The 21,557-nt window shown below is 43.2% G+C and overlaps 1 protein-coding gene across 1 annotated transcript in view; it reads right to left on the bottom strand.

Moving 5' to 3' along the window:
• ACAT2 (acetyl-CoA acetyltransferase 2) overlaps nucleotides 1-21,557 on the bottom strand; it is a 212,302-nt gene that overhangs the window by 83,270 nt on the left and 107,475 nt on the right. Inside the window, exons 5-6 of the mRNA XM_086927156.1 lie at nucleotides 17,366-17,509; nucleotides 809-931 (exon numbers count right to left, since the gene is read on the bottom strand). Of these exons, the coding sequence (XP_086783282.1) occupies nucleotides 809-931; nucleotides 17,366-17,509 (267 nt within the window). The remainder of the gene's footprint in view (nucleotides 1-808; nucleotides 932-17,365; nucleotides 17,510-21,557) is intronic.

Genomic DNA, 21,557 nt, shown 5'->3' with positions numbered 1-21,557 from the left:
GCCCAGGACAGTATGTACGATATGTTTTTTTTAAGAATCAACCCTTTAGAATGTTTTATTAAAAAAACTATTTTAAAAGTGTTTTTTAAGGTCAAAATCTTAAGAAAAACCTCCTGAAGGGTTATGCTTACAAATAAACCCATACGCAAGTCAATGGCAAGCCATTACTGAAGAAAGTGGGGATGACGCAAAATAGCTAAAATCCTTCTTTAGAACATTACAATTGTAAAAGAATAACTACACAAAATATTAGTCATTGATCTTTATGTCCTATGAATAAATGTGTTAATGCAAAGCCACTATTCAGACAGCTGAAATTATTATGCAGACTCAATAGAAACTTAAAATGTACAAAACTAGTGTAGCAATGTGTTGTCTTAGTAGGGCTGCCCTTTGAACATCTTATAAAATGTATGCTTGAAACCCGATATTTTAGAGAGGTCTGGCGCAGCAGCCAGCGTGACTGACGCTGGACGCTGGGGATCACGTTTCGATCCCCGGCTCTGGAGGCAGGGGTCTGCCCAGCACCATGCGACTCTGGGCAATAGCTCGCTTAATCTTTCCAACTGCCCCCAGCGCCGAGATAACCCTTCGGGGGTGATTCGTGCGCTATACAATACCGGAAGATTTACATTTTTTATAGTGGCCTAGAATAGTGGGTTACACAAGAAATACTGATTGAAGCAGGAATACAGCAAGCATCTCCTTAACCATCCTGTAGGAGACCTCAAATATTTCAGCCATCTGCATTGCACATCTATCCACAAGATTACCATCTAAAAAAGACGGCGCATCAATGTTGGCAAACCTGTGGCATTAGCTGCAGTTACTGTTCCAGTTCCATCTTTCAAGAAGTATGGCTTCAACTTTTCCACTGCCTCCAAGGTGCTTCCATGGCGAGGGAACTCATCCGTCTTTACTTCCAACGGGCCTGTTGAATTTGAAAAAAAGATCATTCAAAGAAGTTATTTTTTCAACTTACAATATTAATGCATGGCTTTTAAGCACTCTTTGATGTTGTGTCCACTCTTTCAAATGCATGACAATGAGCCATACTGCTTAGAAAGCCTGGAGTATTCTTTTGTACCTTCCTTGTCTGTTGAACTCTCGGTTTTCCGGTATTTATTTTTGACATTTCAATGTGCATTTTTCCATATTTATCAATGTTCTTCTTTTAGGAATGAAGTTGCAACTTGTTTATTCTGATATGTATTTAAGAGATAAATGTACATTCGAGCTTGAATGCAGGCTGAGTTTTAGCTATCTGTATTCCTGTATAATACAAACATACTCATCTGATGAAATCCAGCAAAATGGCTCTTACTCGGCTGACAGGAGTTTACTTTTTTTTAACCTGGCACCCAACCTAGACTGGTCGGCTTCCCACTAGTGCCTAATGCTGGCTTCTCCAAGGAGTAGCTCGCAAGCTACTGGTAGCTCTTCAGTTACCTGTAAGAATCTCTCCTGTGAGCAGCACAGCCTACTAAATTAGATTTTGCTTGGCTAAATTAATAAAGGTCTACCAAAATTGAAAGATGTTTATTTTTCCGAACTTATAAGCTGATGTTAGGAGAAAAATGTTTAAAGTCCCAATATAAATTTAAAGCGGATATTTGATAAGACATGGGGCATTGGGAGACTTATTACTAATATCATTGCCTTGGTGTCAGAGGTTTTGCAGCAATGGTGAATGTATATTACACATGTAGAGGCATTCCACATTGACAAAGCCTTTTGTAAATTACTACTGGCAACTGTGATTGATCCCCTAAGGCGATTACTTCTGACAATCTTGCATAGGTTGACCACTAATATAATCAGGTATGTTGTGGTCACTATTACAACACTAATAATATCAGCAGCTCGGACTGATTATCACTGAATCCAAGGAGCTCTTATTACAAAAAAGACTGGAGAACCCTGGCCTAAAGGTTTAAAAATAATACAGACTGCCTTAAGACAGTAGGCTCGATGTGTCAGAATCTCAGGAGTAGCTGTGCTGCACCAGTAAAGATGGATAACCTACAGGTAACATGATTGTTAATGTTGGTTTATTCCCCTCAAGGCAAGTATTGAGAAGTTAGCGTTGGATAACAAGCACTGGCAAAGCCAATATGTTTCACTATGCCAGAGATATTCGCTTTGCCAATATGTTTTAGCAATGTTGTACACCAGAGTGGCTGCAGTACAGTATGGTTAAAAGTTAGTAGAGTAAGGGAGAGTGGTGGGGATTGGAGTGTCGTAAACTGGAGTAGAGTGGAGTGTTATGGAGTGGCGTACAGCAGTGGCGTGGAGAGGAATGAAGTAGAGTGGAGTGTCAAGGAGTAGAGTACAGCGTTTTGGAGTGTGGTGGAGGGACTAGAGTGTCACAGAGTGGAAGGGCATAAAGTCAAGTGGAGTACAGTGTCAGAGTTGTGTGGCATGGAGTGTCATGAAGTGGTGTAGAGTGGAGTGGACTAGAGGGTGGTAAACGGTCATACAGTGGAGTGGCGTAGAGCCGAGTAGATTGTCAGAGTGGAGTGACACAGAGTGGAGTAGTTTGGCAAAGGCACAGAGACCCGCAGATTGGCCGAGTGGCGCAGAGACCCGCAGAGTGGCCGAGTGGCGCAGGGACCCGCAGAGTGGCCGAGTGGCGCAGGGACCCGCAGAGTGGCCGAGTGGCGCAGGGACCCGCAGAGTGGCCGAGTGGCGCAGGGACCCGCAGAGTGGCCGAGTGGCGCAGGGACCCGCAGAGTGGCGCAGAGACCCGCAGAGTGACGCAGAGACCCGCAGGGTGACGCAGAGACCCGCAGGGTGGCGCAGAGACCCGCAGGGTGGCGCAGAGACCCGCAGGGTGGCGCAGAGACCCGCAGGGTGGAGCAGAGAGCCGCAGGGTGGAGCAGAGAGCCGCAGGGTGCAGCAGAGAGCCGCAGGGTGGAGCAGAGAGCCGCAGGGTGGAGCAGAGACCTGCAGCTGGACAGCCTAACGCAAATAAAGCCAGCAAATAGAAACCCAGTAAATTGGAGTTACTTACCACAAAGTCAATGGTAAGCAACAGGCAGAATGCCTCCCTAGGTCAACTTTCTGAAGGTCCCCAAGATGCCTTTAGCAAAGCACACAGCTGGGCTGTCTGCGACCTAAAAAGGACTTTAATTGCCTGGTGCATGACAAGGGGTTAACGTCTAGCAAAGGACAAAGAGAAATGACAGGCTGATTGAAGCAAGCTTGGTGGACATCTCAATGAAGTGTCACACCAGGAAGCTATGTGACAGCTGGGGAACGTGACGAAGATATTCTAGGACTGCAAATGTGGTGTTTTCCGCTTCCCACCTTTTATCCTAATTTCTGGAGGACCCGTATCACCCATTTTCCAGCCTGTAAGCAGCACACGCGTTTTTATGGTACAGTGTTGTAGACTGGGGCTAATCAAAATGATTGCAAACTGTTTGAAACACACTTCAGGCCCTCGGTGATCCAGATATAATGTGGTTTAAATGTCCAATTTCCCACTACCAACTGAAAATCAGCGAGTGCCACAGGTACCAAAGATGCTCCAGCCTCCCAAGAATGTTCACAGTGATCAAACAATCATGGGAGAGGGTGCCACAGGCTTGGTGCCCTCACAGACCCACTGGATGTTCTAGCTAATATCCTGTAGCAGTAGCGCGCTCCCTCGGCTCAGTTAGGAGCTTGGAGTATTGCTTGGAGCAGCAGTGTGTCTCATATTGAACTAAATCTGCCCCTTTTGTCAATTGAAACCGTTGGCCCTGCTCACTGAGCAATGGTAACTGCAACGTGGAACAGTTCTTTGGCATCCTAAAACCACCATTTCTCTGTAGGCATGATTATAATTATTTCACATACTTGACTACATGAAAAACCTGCCTTCTGTTCCCTTTCTTGCAGACTGTCAGCATTATAAGTAGGCAGTGATACTGGCACTCCATGAATCATTCAAGTTGGCATCACAAACTTTCAGTATTGCATCAATACCATCATCCATCTATTAAGGCGACATATTAAAGAGAATTCTGTAACTGGAGGTGTAAGGATTGTGAGGCACTGAATACAATGAAAGTAATGCTTTCACTATAAAGACTTGCTTTTTAAATAGCAATTTTTTTAACTGTCATGTCACCTTTTAGTTCATTTAAATAAGATAAAGTGCTTTCAAGGCGGAATGATTTTTGATTTGCAGTGCATGGAGTGATAAGATCTTTACGGAGGCCCTGTGGCAATTACTAACCATTAAGCATACTTCCTTCTAAAACTGTTTTTTTCAAACTCCAATCACATTACCTTCCATACTATCACAGTCAAATTGGATAACTGAGTTACTCCTTTTATACATAGAATCTCCAAGGGTGTCAAGTTCAAGCAGTCACAATTTCCTCCACGAGGCTTAGAGCTCAGAATGACATAGTAATTACACAAAATAATCAGTCATCTCTTTAATAAAAAAAAAACAGGACAGGACTTTGTATACAAATATGTGATGTTGAGCAATTAAAATAAAGAACAGTACAAAAGATCTTAGCGTCTACAAGGGCCGAGATTTCACCGCAAACCGGTTTGCAAAGCTTAAGGGCGGAGGTTTTACAATTTAAATAGCATGTACTGCTGGAGGCAGGTTTGAGAGTTCCTGGCTCTCTTTAGAAATCTGTAGGTCTCGGCCCCTTTTCACAGCTTTATTTGTAGTGCCAAGTGAATGGGAAAAAAATGCCAGATAACACTACATGCATCTGCCCTTCATCCTACTTTCTGAGCGGCTATGGATACAAAATTGGAGCAAACAACAGGGTTTGCCCTAGGCTGCAGAGAATATGCTAATAATAAGAAAAACGCAAACATGTCTTAAAACATTCAAAACCCAACCTCAAAAGCGAATTTGAATTCTTCTTCGTTGTTCCCCATGGTGACAAATAGATGCGCAAAACGGAGGAGAGATGGGGGAATGGGAGACGCTGAACGTATATAGGAGGTTGATGTCAAATCTTTTTGATAAAACAAGGGTACTAAATATCATGCACCGGCAAGCATGAAACGCTAATGTGAGAAACTAATTTAAAGACTAGCAATATTTTGAGGAATTTTGCGCATATAAATAGCAGCAGGGGAACAGGAATGCATTTAATTTGTATTCCGAAGATTAATAGGGTGAAATATTTATCAAATTATAAAAGATCAGTATTTGAAAGGAGTTTCTTGGTACTGAATAACATCCTGATGTTAGAGCTAGGAAGACCAGTTCAATATTGGGGAGCATCATGGCAAATTACACTGTTCACTATAGGAGTTTAAAGGTCGCTTGGGGTTGATGTGGGAGACAGTCGCGACATTTGAGGAGGTGGGCAACGTGGGTTTTAACTGCTATTTTGATCAATGACTATAGACAAGTGTTTTGGAGTCCTTGAAATCCATCTTGGCCTCTTAAAGAAATTCAACACAAAGGGCAAGGGATTAAAAATTATCAATGTATAACTTCATAAAAGTGTTCGGTAGATATGGGGAACCTTAAAATGCTATCCTAATCCGTTAAGCATTTGCAAACTTGATCTCTTAGGTGTCTTAACACCTAAAGTATTCGGTCACAGATGGAGGCTAAAATAAAGTTTTTTTCCTACGAAAACATAAGTACAAAAGAAACACACAAACACAAGTCCTCAGTGTTTAAGGGCCTGATTAAGAGAGTCTGACTGGCCCCGTAGCAGAAGCTAGACCGCCCGACTAGAAGTCGGCGGTCCTGCTGCCCTGATTACAATGTGACCGCCTTCAAGGCGGTCGCAATTTGAATATATATTCACTTGAGGCGTGTGCTGCGAGTTGCAGCACACGCCCTATAAGAAAATAAACACTTTAAAAACATCCCTGCACTGTGTGGCAGGCACCCATGTGGTGCCTGAAACATGGTGCAGGGATGCCAGGACCCATTGTGAAGGGCCAGGGGAGAAGGGGGCCCTGCTAGGGGCACACAAAGTCACTTTCCCCCAGCCTTTTTATGGTGGGTGAACCACCATGAATGGGAAGGCTGAAAGGGACATTGTAATCCCTACGGCGGTGCCTAGCAGGCACCGCCCTTATTATTGGAATTACTGACCCTCCGACGCACCCGGAAGCGCAGCGGACAGTCCCTCCGCCCGATGCCTCCACCCGCTACATTGGAATGCAGCAGGCGGACCAGAGGGGCAGATGTCGGTGGGTCAGACACCGATGAGCAGTCTGTGTTGGACTCATCGACATCGTAATGAGCCCCTAAGTAACAGTATAGAAGGTAGTTTCTCAACAGTACTCTTATCACTTAAGTTATTTCTGCTGACATTATGACATCAACTCCTCAACCAGTCTTTCAATGTAGTGGCCACATTAATTTTACATATATAAACAAATTATTTAGAAATTAACCAACTACCTTACACTGGCCAAACCTCTAGGTCTCAACTTTGGTTACTACTGGCCTTGCTGGTTCCTTTTGGCAGTGCTGTAGAGTACCGTAAAAATAAAAGCTAAAAAATAAGGCATAATTGTGGTCGTGTCATTCCACTGCGGCAAGCAAGTGTCAGAACGCATGAGTGCCCCATCAGAATGGCAGAGGGGCCTTTCGCTTTAATTTTCTATTAAACGATCCAAGATGGCGGACGCTACTTGGATCAGTAAATAAAACGGATGGGGGTTTTTTTGCATGAAAGCTCCAATTTAAAAAAATGACTGCATGTGTCCGGTGGATTGGGGGGGATAACAGAGAAGCGAATGGGGGAGTACTCATGTAAAAAGGAGCACAAGGAAGGCGGAGGGAGAAATACACAGGCGAGAAATAGCGTAACACAATGTGTAGAACACAAGGACAGAAGCAGAAAAAATGAGGAGCGATGCATACAAAGGATACAGCTGGAAAACACTTGTGGAGTGCTTAATCAAAATGATGTGAAAGAGGAGTAGGGGAAGCAAATGGAAGAGAGAGAAACACAGGACGAGAGAGGGAGAGATGCACACGAATGAGGCAGTTGAAAAACACACATGCTATTCTGCTTAAGCAAAAACAAACAGTAGTTCCCTAAATTTCTGCAGTGGAACGGCACAAGTAAAGAGCCTATTCTCCAGGGGAGGAACACCCACAAAATGGACAAGGCACGACACTGAATAAGAAGCAAGTAAATGAGTGACACTAAAGACAACTAATAGTAAGCAAGAGAAAGGTGTTAGGGCCACTCTAAGAAACTGGTAAGCTTAAAATCGGACTTTTGCAACATGACAGGTGGTAGGTTCAATCTAAAAAAAGGCTTGATAATACCAATGCTGTTGGGGACATACACTGCTATCTGATCCTTTAGGTCAGCTGTCTCAGGAGGAAAATCTTAACCATAAAGTGGATACTAATAGAAACAATCCTTATTCACCAATACACATACCACATGGCTTTTGGCCATGGCTCATCTAGCACAGAAGGCGATCTAGTTCAGACTTAGGGGTCATGTGGAACTAGTTTTCTCAGTATGGAATTATCTTCTAGAATTATACTGCTATTAGAATGTTTAATTCAAATTACTATTGGCATGTTTAGCTAATTTTCAATTGGATTTGAGGGGTTGGAACATCTTTTTTTTATTCTATTCTATATTATTTTAATGTACAGAAAAATAAATAAAAACAGCACACAGTTTATAAGCATGTACTTTAACCCCTCCGAATACAGAATCACAAACAGTGAGATATTCAACTGTTGGATCTTATTGAATAACAAGTTTGATCCCTTTTCCGGAAAATCGAATTTGCTGTACTAATTACCTCAATATTATTGCTCTGGAAGGCAGCCTACGTGGCCCAAAAATTGTCCCACACCCATCTGTAAGAATGTCGAGCAATCGCCCACTTTATATCTAGTATAGCCCGAATGGCGCTCATTATAACACCCAGGTGAGTGGGGTGGTATTGTCTTCTGCTGCTCTCAGTAGATGTGGTATGTGTTACTCCTTAGAGGCGCATGCCCTAGTTTCTAAGTGTCAGTTAACAGAGTCAAAGTTTTAATAACACGTTTCTAGACTACTTACAATAGCTCCATCTGATCACTAACCTTGTATATGACTGACTCTCCCACATTCTGCAACTCTGGCACGTTCAGGTAACCATTCTTTGTGGATGGGAAGGGAATGGCTTCACTATACACACCTTGGTGGCAGATAGTGCGGGTGTTAGCCACTTTTGGTTAAGATTATTAGGTACTACATAGTCTGCTGTATTATGAAGGAGGGTGATGTGACATCTTTTTAATATATATAAATTAGTTTTAAGCTGTAGTTAGTATGCTGAAGTAAGAACTTCTAAAGTGTAGCGACAACAGGAAAATAGTATAGCATCTACAATGGAATGTTTACATTAGTCTCATCACTGTACTTGCTGGAAATTGCTAAAAATGGGATGTAGAAACAATTTATCATTTATTGTATCTTTCAATAACCTCTTTATATTTACATGCTTTGGTAATCACATTTACTCTGTGTAATTGTTATATAATTCTTAATTGACCCAAACAATTTAATACATTTCCTTTTCACTTTCAAATGTATCTAATGTGTTGCTGTACAAATCTGTCAAGTTTAAGTAAACCTACTCGGAAAAAAACAAGCTCACACAGAGCAAATGGGTCTTACTTGCTTTTTCAGGGATAAGCCAGACTTTGGCTCGCCTAAAAAACTCATGGTTGAAGGAGGCTGACCCAAAGCCCTCTCTCTTTGTATATTATAATGAACTGATCTTGCAGATACCAGTGTCAAACTAGCCCTAAACAAACATCAAAGCATGTTCTCTTTACTGCTTAATGAATCAAACTGTTTAAATTTCACTCTTCAAAAAAAAAAAAAAAATTATATTTCTACATCTCCAAAACAAATCCTTTATTATTTACATGTTACATAAGATTGCCTAACGGCTAGTTTAGGAGTCATTCAATAGATGTCCATCAAGACATTTCTACATGTGTTGTCATTCATGTGCCTGTCACTAAGGCATTTGCCTACAACAGGAACAAAGTCCAGGCCTATGTGACATCAAATTATGCATACTCGGCTAACAAGGCATACATTGCTAGTGTCTGCTTAAAGCAGAGGGCTGATTCGCTCACTCAGGTCTTATTACATAGAACAGTCTTCCAACCGACTCATTTTGTTGCCTTTAAGGAAACATTTTAAATACTTCAAACACCAACAGCAAACACCAACAGTCTTCAGTGGATATGGAGCCAGGTCTGGTGGCTTAGTGAACTAATGCATCCACTCTAGGGGCCTGTGTTTGACCTCGTGGTCACAGGTTCAAATCTCAACAGGCCTCATTCTAATGAGGTCGATAAAATAAGTACCACTGAGTTGGGTAACAATGAACCTCTGTTTTTTCTGCGCCAAGATACCCTTGGGTGAACGTGTGCTTTATGAATACATGTTATGTTATATACCAACTGTAGCTGCTGATAAGCCACTAGAGGACTCTGGCTTCTGACAGCGTGATATCTATGTAGCTCTATGTACAAGGCGCTTCTAGAAAATTCATCTGCCTATTGAGCTCTCCTCAGTGTTTTCAATTTGGATTCTAGATTTTAATTTTCAGTTCTTCTGTGGCTAAGGCCCATTTTCCATGTTTCATACATGCACTCTACTTAAACTGATGTGCATACACTTTCCCACTGCGGCCTTGGCCGGTGAAGGTCTTGTCCCGACACCAAAATACACAATGTACCACTAGGTATTCTATTATATGGCTTCACAGCAAGATCCCAGTTAGTGAAAATCGCTCATCTGAATCCCCTACTCATCCACTGCAGGGCTACTTTCTGTCGCCTTATCTATTCGGCTTAAATAGAAAAAAAAAAACAACACTAAACCACAGGATAAAACTATCCAAATTCATCACTGTACTGACAATTTCCAAACCAACTAGCCTATCCAATCTGTGTCGGGAATGTCAATGTCACTCATCTCTTAAGTTCTACCAGTCCAATTATTATTCATTCAAGAGCGGGCAGAAAGATCTGCGAGTGAATGGTAGTGTTGCCCCAAAATGAAGTGGGGAGCACAGCATTGTCATGTGAGGCAGAGCCTTTTGTATTATACAGGGAGGAGCTGGACAGTGACAGACACTGAGAGGTGTGAGGAATCTCACAGTAAATAAGAAGGAAAAGTGAGAACCCAAACAAAATCTCGGTGCCACTTTGTGACCATCTTCTGTAAGAGTCCCAACACCCCACAGACATCACTCGTCATTTTACGAATTGCGGGGTGCAGCAGTGACATGCTATCAGTGAGTTGGGGACTTGATGTATCTTTTTGATTTTGATTTCGCCTTCGGTTATTCTAGTGTCGGCGGTGCAGCCAAGAAAGGCATTGATCATGAAACTTCTCTTCATAAAAATTCAGATGAGTGACGCTTTTCTGTTTTTTGGTCATAGTTCTTGCTGAATGTTATGTTATTTCTTGTGCCTTGCGCATCAGGAGATGCACTAACAAGAGTCGGTGCTGATCCTAAATTGAAAACTCATTCTGTGATACAAAAGAGACTTCTGGTCCATTGGAGACTCCTCTCCTGAAGACATATTGCTGGAGTTAATTTGCGGTGACTGACATTGAAAAAGGGATACTAGAAGCAGAGAACCACGTATCAGAGGGTATTTTTCAAAATCCTAAACCTTTGATTTGGAAGAATTATTTCTAATATACTGGATCTTAATTGCACAAGTGTTCTTTCCAAGGAAATTAAAAACTGACAGTTGGAGATCAGTATTGTATCTTGTCTACTCTTACTTGCAGTGTCACTTAACTTGTTACAGGGAAGCTTAAGGGGATTCCAACATTATAATTCGCCTTGGAAATCATCCTGGCTAATATTTAAATATATTTGTGTATGAAAAATGCACAATTAAAAAACAAGAAAGAGGGTGAGAGAAAGTGTAAATGGTCATGAAAGAATAAAACAGATGCCACTTCGCCTGTTCCTCCCTCCGTTCCAGATCTCTTTCCCTACAGCACCCTAATTCTGTAGTGTAACGCAAGATGATGATTTAGCTAAATAAACAAACCATGTTGCATTTTTAAAAACGCAAGCTAACAAAATCTCACTTCCAATAAAAAATGGCAAGGTATGCTCAGCTGCAATCTTTTGTATGCTCAGCTACACTCTCTCTTTCTAATGGAATTAAGGGTGCAGTACCTTATGTGGCTAATAGAGGTCCCTTTACAACTACAGAGCGACACCTAGTAACAGCCTGTGGCACTGCACCCTTTTCCTGCAGTATGTAAAACCTCCACTCACCGCTGAGCTGAAACTGACTGTTTGCAATTATGCTGCACCACTAAGGGAACAAAGAACAAGGTTCACAGTGGGCCATGTGAGGAAGGATTAATAAGTGGGCAGGGCTGACCTGATCCAGTGAGCTAGGTGTGATCGGGGGTCACCTCGTGAAGCGGGGGAAGTGCGGCCTGAATGTTCTAGAAAGGATGACAGCAATAAGCAGCGGGCGCAAAAGTAAAAATGTAAAGGAGGCGGGACCGGCCAATGGGAGAAGCACATCATGCCAGATAAAGGGGCAGCATTGTTAAAGTAAATGCGCTGCATGGTGCACTTCCAAAAATGAACACTTTAGGCCACATGCATCAAAGTCAGGTTTTGCGACTCCTAAATAGCGAATTTTAAGAAATCGCCATTTAGGACTCGCAAGTCCCTAGCCATGTAAGAATCGCAAAAAAATTGTGATTTCTACATATTCCTTAAATAGGTGTTCGCAAATTGTGCTTGCAATGTCTAGTGTGCAAGGGTCAAAGTACACCCTGTTGCACCCCTGAAATTGAGATGTTACCACATGTTACACACAACATGAAACTTTGATTTGGATTGAAAAATGCACTTTAGTGCATTTTTCAAAGTTTTTGCAATTTACCTTCAAGTTCAACTTGATGGTAATTTGCGATCCCTAATTGCGAATTCGCAATTTGGAATTACATCATGCATTGCATTTAGGGAATCGCAATTTGTGATTTCCTAAATGCATTCGTAATTTAAGTAATCGCAAATTTTGCGATTAGTTAAATTGCGAATTTGAATTTGGGTTGATGCATCCAAAATGCAAAAATACCGGTCGCAAAGGGGCAGTTTCTGTCAATCTGCCTGTTTGCGATCAGTATTTCCGTTGATGCTGTGCCCCTTTATATTTTCTAACTTCAATACGGCGAGCCACGCAGAAAGAAAGGTGCGCCTCCCCATTGTTTTTTATTTTTTTATTTTTTTTGAAAACCTTTATTCAAAAAATAAGGAGATACATGCGCAGGCCCACAACCACCATGGCCGGCCGCAAAGACAATAAATAGGAACAGGAGAAACGTAGGTCGATCAACAATCAGGATATTCCGAGTTATTCCAGACGTGGCTGTAAGGTCTGTAACACAGGATAGGAGGTTTTCATTTTATATTTAAGAGAAAAGTAGGGGCTGCAACAACAAGGACATCACACCTTACAGGAGAAATACACAAAGGAGACGAGGGGGGCGTACCCCACTTACAGTCGGAGACAGGCTATGACTCCAGCAACTATGAAATCTAGGCGGCCGAACTGGGCAGCAGGCGACACTGCAGAAAGCAACATTGCCAAGTATCATCCCAGAAAGCCCACCCCCCAAGGACAGAGAAACAGAGGCATGTTGAGATGCCAGCAGAAGAAAAAAAGGTGTAAGACCAAGAGACAGCCAACCCTACTAAAGAGGAAAAGACCCTCCCAAAGCAGGAAAAGAGCGATAGGGACCATAGAACAAAACAAACTAAAATAACAAACCCCCCCCCCCCCCCCGCACCCACCACCCTGCACCCCTGTAATGGCTACGGCCTAACCCACTAACAGCGTGCCTGTCGCCCCGGAACTGCCCCACAGAAGGGAAGAGATAAAAGAAGTGGAGGAGGAGAGAGACAGACACACTCCCGGACACCCGGTCCCCCCCGCCGGCAGTGACCTCCCCAAGGCACAATCATCGTCAATCAAAGCAAACATTTGGCAGTAACACGGGGAGGACAGTCACCAATAAGAACCACCCCACCCCAGCGCCCGGTGAGATACTCGGTGCAATCCCGGAAAAAATGAACTGAACAATCCCAGAAAAGTAAAAGTCAACCCTGAAAGGAACACGGGGAGACCTATCGCCAGAGTCACAGCAAATGCGATCAGGAAAAGCGTCTCAGGTAGTCCAAGGCAGTGGCGAGGAGCAAGAGCAACACAAAGTTGGAATCAGCCCTGCCCAGTGCGAATCCTTCCCGTGGCACGCGCCAACCAAGCCACAGCCGACCAGAGGCAGACAAAGCGTCCACGGCAGTCCGAGGCACTGAAGATGGAACAAAGTCCGAACACAAAATGGCGGCCTCCGCCGTACAGACGGGCCAGGATGAAGAAGAACGGCAGTCCCTTACGACAGGACCCTGAGACTCGGCGTTGACGATCAGGACCTCCAGCGATGATACTCCATCGAATAGGAAACGTGAGGGGGAAGACCAGGCACTGTGACAGGCAAAGGAGAAGTGGGGCGGAAAACTTCCAAATGGGCAAAGTCAGGCTGCCGCTCGGGAACCTTAAAATGGCGGGTCAAATCGCTTGTGCTGTTCAGGTGTCGCAGCGTCAGTGGCCGGCCGCGAGCAGACATCGTCCAGCTTTGCCGCCAGAGAGACATGCGTGACGGTGAATTGGGAGCGGAGCGCCCCAATTGCTGCCATTACGGATCTCAACGAAAGTGCGCCATCTGTCCCCTCCATCCCAGGGCCCAGAGGACGGAGGGGGATACGATCTCCAGACCACATCCTTGGGCTTCGGGCACACATTCAGACGATCTCGACAACAGGGGCGCCCCGAACTGGCACGCTAAACACAGTCACCGGCCGCGGGAGCAGCCAGTCAACCCCGGACCGGGAAACGGGGGTTCGGGCACACAGCCCCCAGCCACGGCTCAGGAGGATCACAGCACGTCACGATGCCTCATCCCCGGCACCCTCCATCAACGAAGCCACAAATCGGAAATGCAAAGAATTATTCGAATCCGGAAGACCGGCCACGATCTGGGTCCCACAGCCGATGTTGACCAGTCCCCACTCGGATGGTTCAGGAATCGAGGTCCCGGCGGCAACCCTGGAGTAGGCCGAAGATGGGACACGACATAACTCAGTCGCCGAATAAGGTAGGAAGTCCGGGATGGCACCGTTGGCATCAGGCAACCTTCATGCACCCAGGCATAGGGCGTGGGTAGAGGATAGACAACAGGATAGACGAGCCGACGGCGGAGGTCGACGGAGCCGGGAGCTTATGTGGCCATCTTGGTACGCAGCGTAGCTCCTCCTTGCGCCTCCCCATTGTTGAAGTGAAGCGCGGCATGGGGCGCTCCAAAAAATAAACCCTTAATCTTTTACAATTTGAACATGGGGAGCCACCCAAAACTAAAAAAAGGTGCACAGCTGCCATTCGAAAAGTGAAAGCACAGAAGGGTGAACTGTAATGAAAAATAAAAAGATTAGAATGCAGTGCTCTTACTAAGCAGTGCACGCTAAGGAACAGAAACAAAGGAAAAACACCACTTTCATTACAGGACAAACTTGTCGGGAAGTGCGTTTGGGGAAGTGCGCAGCGGTTACGTCTGGAACAAAAGCTATGACGATGAAATAATTAACAAAAGAGTGCTGAGAAACTGTAAATGAAACTACAGAGTATTGTCACATGTAACAGGGGCAGTCCTTATGGGAGGTTACAAGAGCAGAAAAGGAGGGACTAAGGAGGGCCAACTTAAGAAATTAGCCAAAGAAAAAAAAGCATTCCAAAAGACAGTTAAAGGAGCCAATTAAAAACATTGGCGGAGTATAAAACCCATATTTTGAATACAGCAGGCCTCGAAGAGAAAGCGGAAGCGCTGCCTAGGCAAGACCAAAAAAGGCCTAAGGTCAATAAAGAGTAAGACCTTCATAATACTGTAGCTACCCTTAGCCAAGAACACTAAAACAATGAATAAAGCATTCACATCCAGGGCACCCAAATGGTGAAATTATTCTGGATTATAACAGGGTCAAACTGAAAATCCTGGCATTCAAAATGAATCTATAACCTTTCGTTTTCAAACTACATCTCATGTTGATTATCCAATCCCCTTTTTCCATGCATCTCCCATTACATCATGTCTGTTGTTCCTCAGATGATACCAACTGTTATCTGTACCTATTATTATTTTAGCTAGTGTAATGCGCCCCTCAGGCTAGGTCTGTGATTTATTTTATATGTAGAATTTATATAGCAATATCTTGACACTGTATTAACAAAGCCAAGCACAAATGTAAACACCAAGTTTAACGTGAGACAAGTTAAATGTCCAGACCACTCCCCAATCCAAGTTCGTACAACTGGGCCAGTATGAAGCCCAGGAAGAGCAATTATAATTCCAACAGCCTCGGAGAGCAGTCTCAAAGCATCTGTGTGCTGGGCCCGGCCACTTAAAAATTCATAAGCCTAACACATTAATTACGATTTCAGGAAAAGTAATGAGGTCAAACTGAACTCATAAAGGCAAGCTGACCTGAAAGACATATATATACACACACATAATATATATATATATATATATATATATATATATATATATATATATATATATATATATATATATATATATACACACATATATAAATATATATATAACCTCTCATTGGTGTGTTTTGGCACATACCATCATATCTTTTTCCACCCAGAGGGGGAGGGGGTGTTATCAATTCATTCTGTTGGTGTTTGGTTTGGTGAAGCAGTAGGTTTCTTTAACGTTTAGTTCAGAAGTGACTTGTATGGGTTTGTGAGAAAAAAAAGGGGAGATCGAGCTTGAAAGATCTTTATAATTAATTATATCTAAAGGCAGGTGCTGTGAAGGAATGTAATGGAAGAATGGAAGGTGCACTCGTGGAAAGTAGACGCGTATACAATGAGTCCAAAAAAGGTGCTTCTTTTCATTCAGGTAATCTTTCAAAACCGGCACACAGCCAACGCGCTTCGTTCCCAGTTGTGCCAAAAGGGAACTTCGTCAGGGCTCTTGGGTGGTTAACCAATAGGTGTTGAGAGAAAGTGAAAACAGCTCGAGCAGCAAAGTCCCAAAGGGCGCAGTGTGCAGCGTCAGAGTAATGGCAATAATCTCTTTAGTTGATGTATTGATAAACGCAAAAAGGTGGCAAAATATACGAAGAGCGGCGTCCTGTCCCAAAGAAAGGTGGGGGGGGTCGATGGAAAGCAGGATATTTCTCATGTATGGTCAACCACACAAAGATAATGGGAGGTGGCCAGTGTGGTGGAGTCCTGTGGAGATACAATTAGAAGAAGCAAGCTATAAATAACTATCTTCAAGAGGAATGGTGATCCCCAGCATGCCAACCGGCAGGATGTTGTGAAGGAATGTTTCACTTTCCTTTTTTGTGTAGCAGTTTGTCCATTGCTCAGCTACAGTTGAGTGTGTTTGATGTATCTATCACAACCCTGGCTGGTAATCATGATGCACTATTGAGTGCATGAGGAAGTGATATACGCATATACATGCTTGTTATGACGCAATGGTTCTAGGTCATACGGTGGTAAACAGTGTGACAGCTGTTAATTTAAAAATAAAAAAATATACAGGTTAAGGATGCTACAAAGATATCAGAAATGTCAAAGTGCTCAGAAAATGGGATGTAGCAAGGGGTGTGGCCAGGCAATGCAACACAGTGAGGTATGCTTGGCTCTTCCTGCCAATTAGTTCTAACAGAGTAGGGAGGCCACGGCACTGAATGAATCAATCAGCACATAGTATTTCAGAGACAGATGATAGTCCAAATCAAAAAAGGTTGATGTACTCTAAACTCCAGTCCTAGGGACATAGGGCCATCAGGACGAAAAAGTGATGACTCAATCCCCCAACAACCCAGAAGGTGCATAGCTGGTGGTCAGGAATGCACATGTAGCAAACACAATCTTTGCAGCGTAAAGGCCCATCCTCAATGAAATGTGCTGGAGCAAAGGGCCAAACACGGCTTATTAGTGTCCCTATTCTGGACTCTTTCATTTCCGGCAGTATCAGATAACTCAATTCACCATTAAATTACGAGGCCACTAAGACTGTCTGATGAAACACATTATTTTCACATCCACAGGTTGTTGCTAAAGTTAAACAGCATCTGAAGCTCTCCTGTCACCCCTGGCTAAATTCACACTTACAGAGTATCATTCCAGGGGATGCGCTGCAGTTGATCTACAGGCTCAATCACACAAAAAAAGAAACTAAACAATAAAGTAAAAATATATATTTTGGTATTAGAGCAGTTAACAGCAGCTACAAGTGTCTGACAAGTTAGCCATGTTCTCTTGCAGGCATACCTTTTCTTGAAGGAACGGTAACAGGCACAATTTCTTTATCAAAGTATCCAGACATCTGTGCTTCTTCGGCTCTATGCTGAGACTTCACAGAGTATTTGTCCTGGTCCTCTCTGCTAATCTTCCACTGTTTGGCTACATTCTCAGCTATACAAAAACAAAACGCACAAATGATTACAAACTGAAGACAAATCTGTACATACAATTGTGACTGAGCTGTGAAATGCAATTTGAGAAGGAAAACAAACGTCATGTAACATTACATTCTCAAATACTATTCCAAGAAATCGGATTATGTTCTATTTGGGAGGCGAATACAGAGGAAAAAAGATTTACCTCATTACATCAAGTCAAATATACATTTGAAAGAAAAACTGGGTAAAATCATGAAAAATAAAGAAACTTATTCAGAATTCATGAATATATACCAGCATCAAGACTTTCACTCGAGCCACTACCTAATTAAAAAAAGAAAAAAAAAAAAACTGAGAGACACGTGGCCTGGCAGCTGGGAAGAGGAGTGTTCTCTCTGAATTCAGCACGATTCTAGTTCTCTTTCAGCTTCCTATATCCCTGGGGGATGAGTACCAGTCCTGGGGTGTTGACTCTACAAGGGGCTACAGTGAGGCAGCTGGTGATGGCGACAGTGAGCAAAGTGGCTTTGGCAAGTGGAGAAGGTAAGTGTAATCTCGGATCAAAGAGAGACGAGATGGAAAAAAAGGTAAGGGCATTTAATGAGTACACCCCATCCAACAGCGATGGCGCAACAACTGCCAAACCTCAGAACCCTTACACGCAAGAGATCTGCGAAGGTTCCGACAGTGACCTCATTTGCAAATGAGGTGCTACGCCACACGTCTCCCTTTCATAGAATAAAGTACATAACTGTCATTTTTCTTTTGTTTCCTCATACTTTGTTATTTATGTTCTAACAGCTAGGTTAAAATGAGAAACATATCACACTACAAAATCTTTAAGGTAAGCATGTTTCCTGATTACTCTAACACTTCGTCTGTGCACTGGTGGAGCACTTCTAGGAGAACTATGCAAACCTGAATTACAAACTCAACTTACAACTGGAGGTGATCTCAACATTGGGTAGGACATTAGGATTAGATATTCTACGAGTAATAGAAACTCTGCTCTTGTTCCATATGCGACCATCATGTGTTTTAATCGCATTCTTAAAACATTCGATTACTTGTAGCTCCTTGGTGAACTTGGACCATTCCGCACACCCTTTGGGAGCTTTGATTTTGACAAAATCACCCACACCGACCTCAACGTCTCTCACACACTTATGAGAATCAAAGTCTTCCTTTCTTTTCCCTAGAATGGCAATCTCTTTCTCTCTCTATACAAACCAGGAGAATTGTCCACACAACCTTAGCTCCACTTCATCCACCCAGGACACACAAGTGTAGACGGAGACCTACCTTTGAACAATTCAAAAGGAGTCTTCCCAGTAGAGCCATGAGGTGAGAACCTATACCCCAGAAGCCTATTGGACAATTATTTTTTCTAATCTAAACCATTCACTCTTGCCAATTGGATGCTTTCCTTTAAGGTTTTGATAACTCTTTCAATGGCACCATTTGTCTCAGGATGTGGTATTTGTGAACGATACCACACTTCTGCAGGAATGATTGAGTCTCATGAGAACAGAATTGTACGCCATTGTCTGCAAGCAGGAACCTGGGAAAACTCTTTTAAACACACCCTCCAGAAACCTGCTAACTGCCGAAGAAGAAATATCCTGCACACAAGACACTTCGACCCACCTAGAATATAGATCCATGAATACAATGACATAAGTAAGCACCCCCGCTGGTCCCTTCATCTCCCTCTCCAGTTTCAAATAAATTCCATGATTGACAGCAGTCTGGGAGGTCCACAGAAGACCCAGTCAGCAGCAGCCTCTCAGAGACTGCTTCCTGATCGCGAATCTTAGCTGCAAAAACTGGGACAGGTGAATGCCACCCAGGACACAAAGTGAGCTGAAAGCTTTAAAGACGGCAGAGGTGATGTTCACTCATGCCAGCAGATGTGGGTAAAGGAAAGAGTCATATCTAGGTAAGGGGATCCACCAAGCAATAAAGGGTGGCAGAGATCAGTAGTTCTGCTGGGCCTGTCACAGCCGCTCCCATTTCCCAATGCTCTGGGGTCGTGCCAGGAAGGCGAGGGGAGTCTCTTTGTCACAACCCAGACTGAGGATCTTGACTCGGTTGGATATTGGTAGAATTGATCAACACATGTATTCTTTGGACCAGCACCAAGAATAAGGTGTTGGTGGAGGGACAGGGCTGCTGTGTAATATGAAGTCCCTCAGAATACAACAGTAAAGTGGACGAGACATCGCTACAACACAAAGCGATTGACAGGATGCTCAATGCACTGCTGATTGAGCCCAGGAAGGTTCAGGTTTAGCCTTAGAAGATAGCAGAACGGTGCTCCTACCCCACCCTCATTTGACAGAAGGAGGAATTACGTGAGCTCTTATATACAAAGAGCACTGCCATATACCCAGCAAACTGGTGTACGAGATCTCCTATGCATGCGAGGCCTTGGATAGGAACAGGCTTTGTTGCACAGCAAAAAGCAAATAATCCCCCCATGGTAGAGGAGAATGAGTGACCAAATTGTTGGTGAGCTGCTACTTAATTAATGGGCATCAGTGAACACAGAAGAAATCCAAGAATGGGAATGGAAAGGACTATCCCAGAAAGATGAACAGTGAGGTACAATACCCCATCAGTTCAATTCAATTCAATTCAAAAGACCTTTATTCGAATTTGATAAAATCCATAAAAGTACCGAACACATCAAAGCACATATATACACATAATACAAAACAATTAAATAAATTACATTCCATAGTGACAAAGCAATTCATACAGTGGTTAGGCAATAAATTTCATTATCTTATAAAGTTTTAGCAGTAGTATCTTTATGACTGAATCTGATTTCAAGGACTTTCCATAGTCTTACGTGCGCGTATGGCTAGTCTTAAGAAAGTGCTAGTGCGAAATGTCAGTTCATCAGTGTCCAGGGTGAGCAGCAGCATATAGGATTCCTGAAGTGTAAGAGGTCTTAGTTTTCTAAAATATGGGGTTAAAAGCCATTTGATATACCTCACATAAAATTTACAGAAAAACAGAAAATGCAAATCATCTTGAGTGCTTGTACCGTCACAAGGGCAGGGGGTAAGGTCAATATGGTGTTGATACCCCAAAGGAAAAGAGAGCAAAAATTTCGCAGTTCCTGCCCTTAGACGAAACAGTAGAGATCGCTCCCAATTTGACATAGGGAGTGAAAGGTAGGGTGACATGATTTGCATACGGAGACCATTACCAATGTATTTTTTGACCCCTGATTTCTGTAATTCAATTCCAAGCCGTTCATTACGGTAAAGTGCATAGAGTGCCTTTTGGACCTCATGTTTGTCCTTTAATTCAATAGCCGTTGGCTCAGTAAACAAAATGCCTCTACCAATTTCATTAAATATTTTAAAAACTTCTTTAAACCAGGGGATCTGCATGCCATTTTCACTATTAAAGCAGTCCCTGATGATGTTTTGCGTAAGGGCAGCAGCCTCATTCCTCCAGATTCTAATCCAGAAGAGTGCTGGTCTTACTTTAATAAAGTCGTTTATAAAGGGGAGGTTGAGTTCGTTATGACAGATGAAATTGGAAGAGGAAATTGGTGCTCCCAGCAATTTCCTACAAAAACGGTTTTCCTCTTTGAATACCAATGCTGCTGGCCGATCCCCAAACTTCGGCTCCATACGTGGCAACAGGGGAACACTGTAGTTTAAAAATTTTAACAATGGCTTTAGTGGCGCCGATTTTCTTAGGGCGGGGGAGACTCAGAACAGAATTGTTGGCTTTCGAGAACTTGCTCGTGGCGTGGGCCACATGCCCACTCCAAGAGCCGTTCGCAGCGAAAACCAACCCCAGATAAGGGAACTTATGGACAGATTCGAGTTTATCTGTTCCAATTTGAATAGTGCCGAGTTTCCTTTTGCCTGGCCCACAGGGCATAGTAAAAGACTTTTTAAAATTAACTTTCAAATCCAGTCCCTCCATAAAATTTACAAAACTATGTACAAGCAGACGTAAGGCGATAGGTGTACGTGCCATAAGGACAGCGTCGTCTGCATATAAAAGTACGGGTAAGGGATTGCCTAAAATAATAG

This window comes from Lissotriton vulgaris, chromosome 6, assembly GCF_964263255.1.
Source record: "Lissotriton vulgaris chromosome 6, aLisVul1.2, whole genome shotgun sequence".
Classification (NCBI taxonomy): Eukaryota; Metazoa; Chordata; class Amphibia; order Caudata; family Salamandridae; genus Lissotriton; species Lissotriton vulgaris.
The sequence above is the reverse complement of the archived record's forward strand: the minus strand, read 5'-3'. Positions and strand labels throughout refer to the sequence as shown.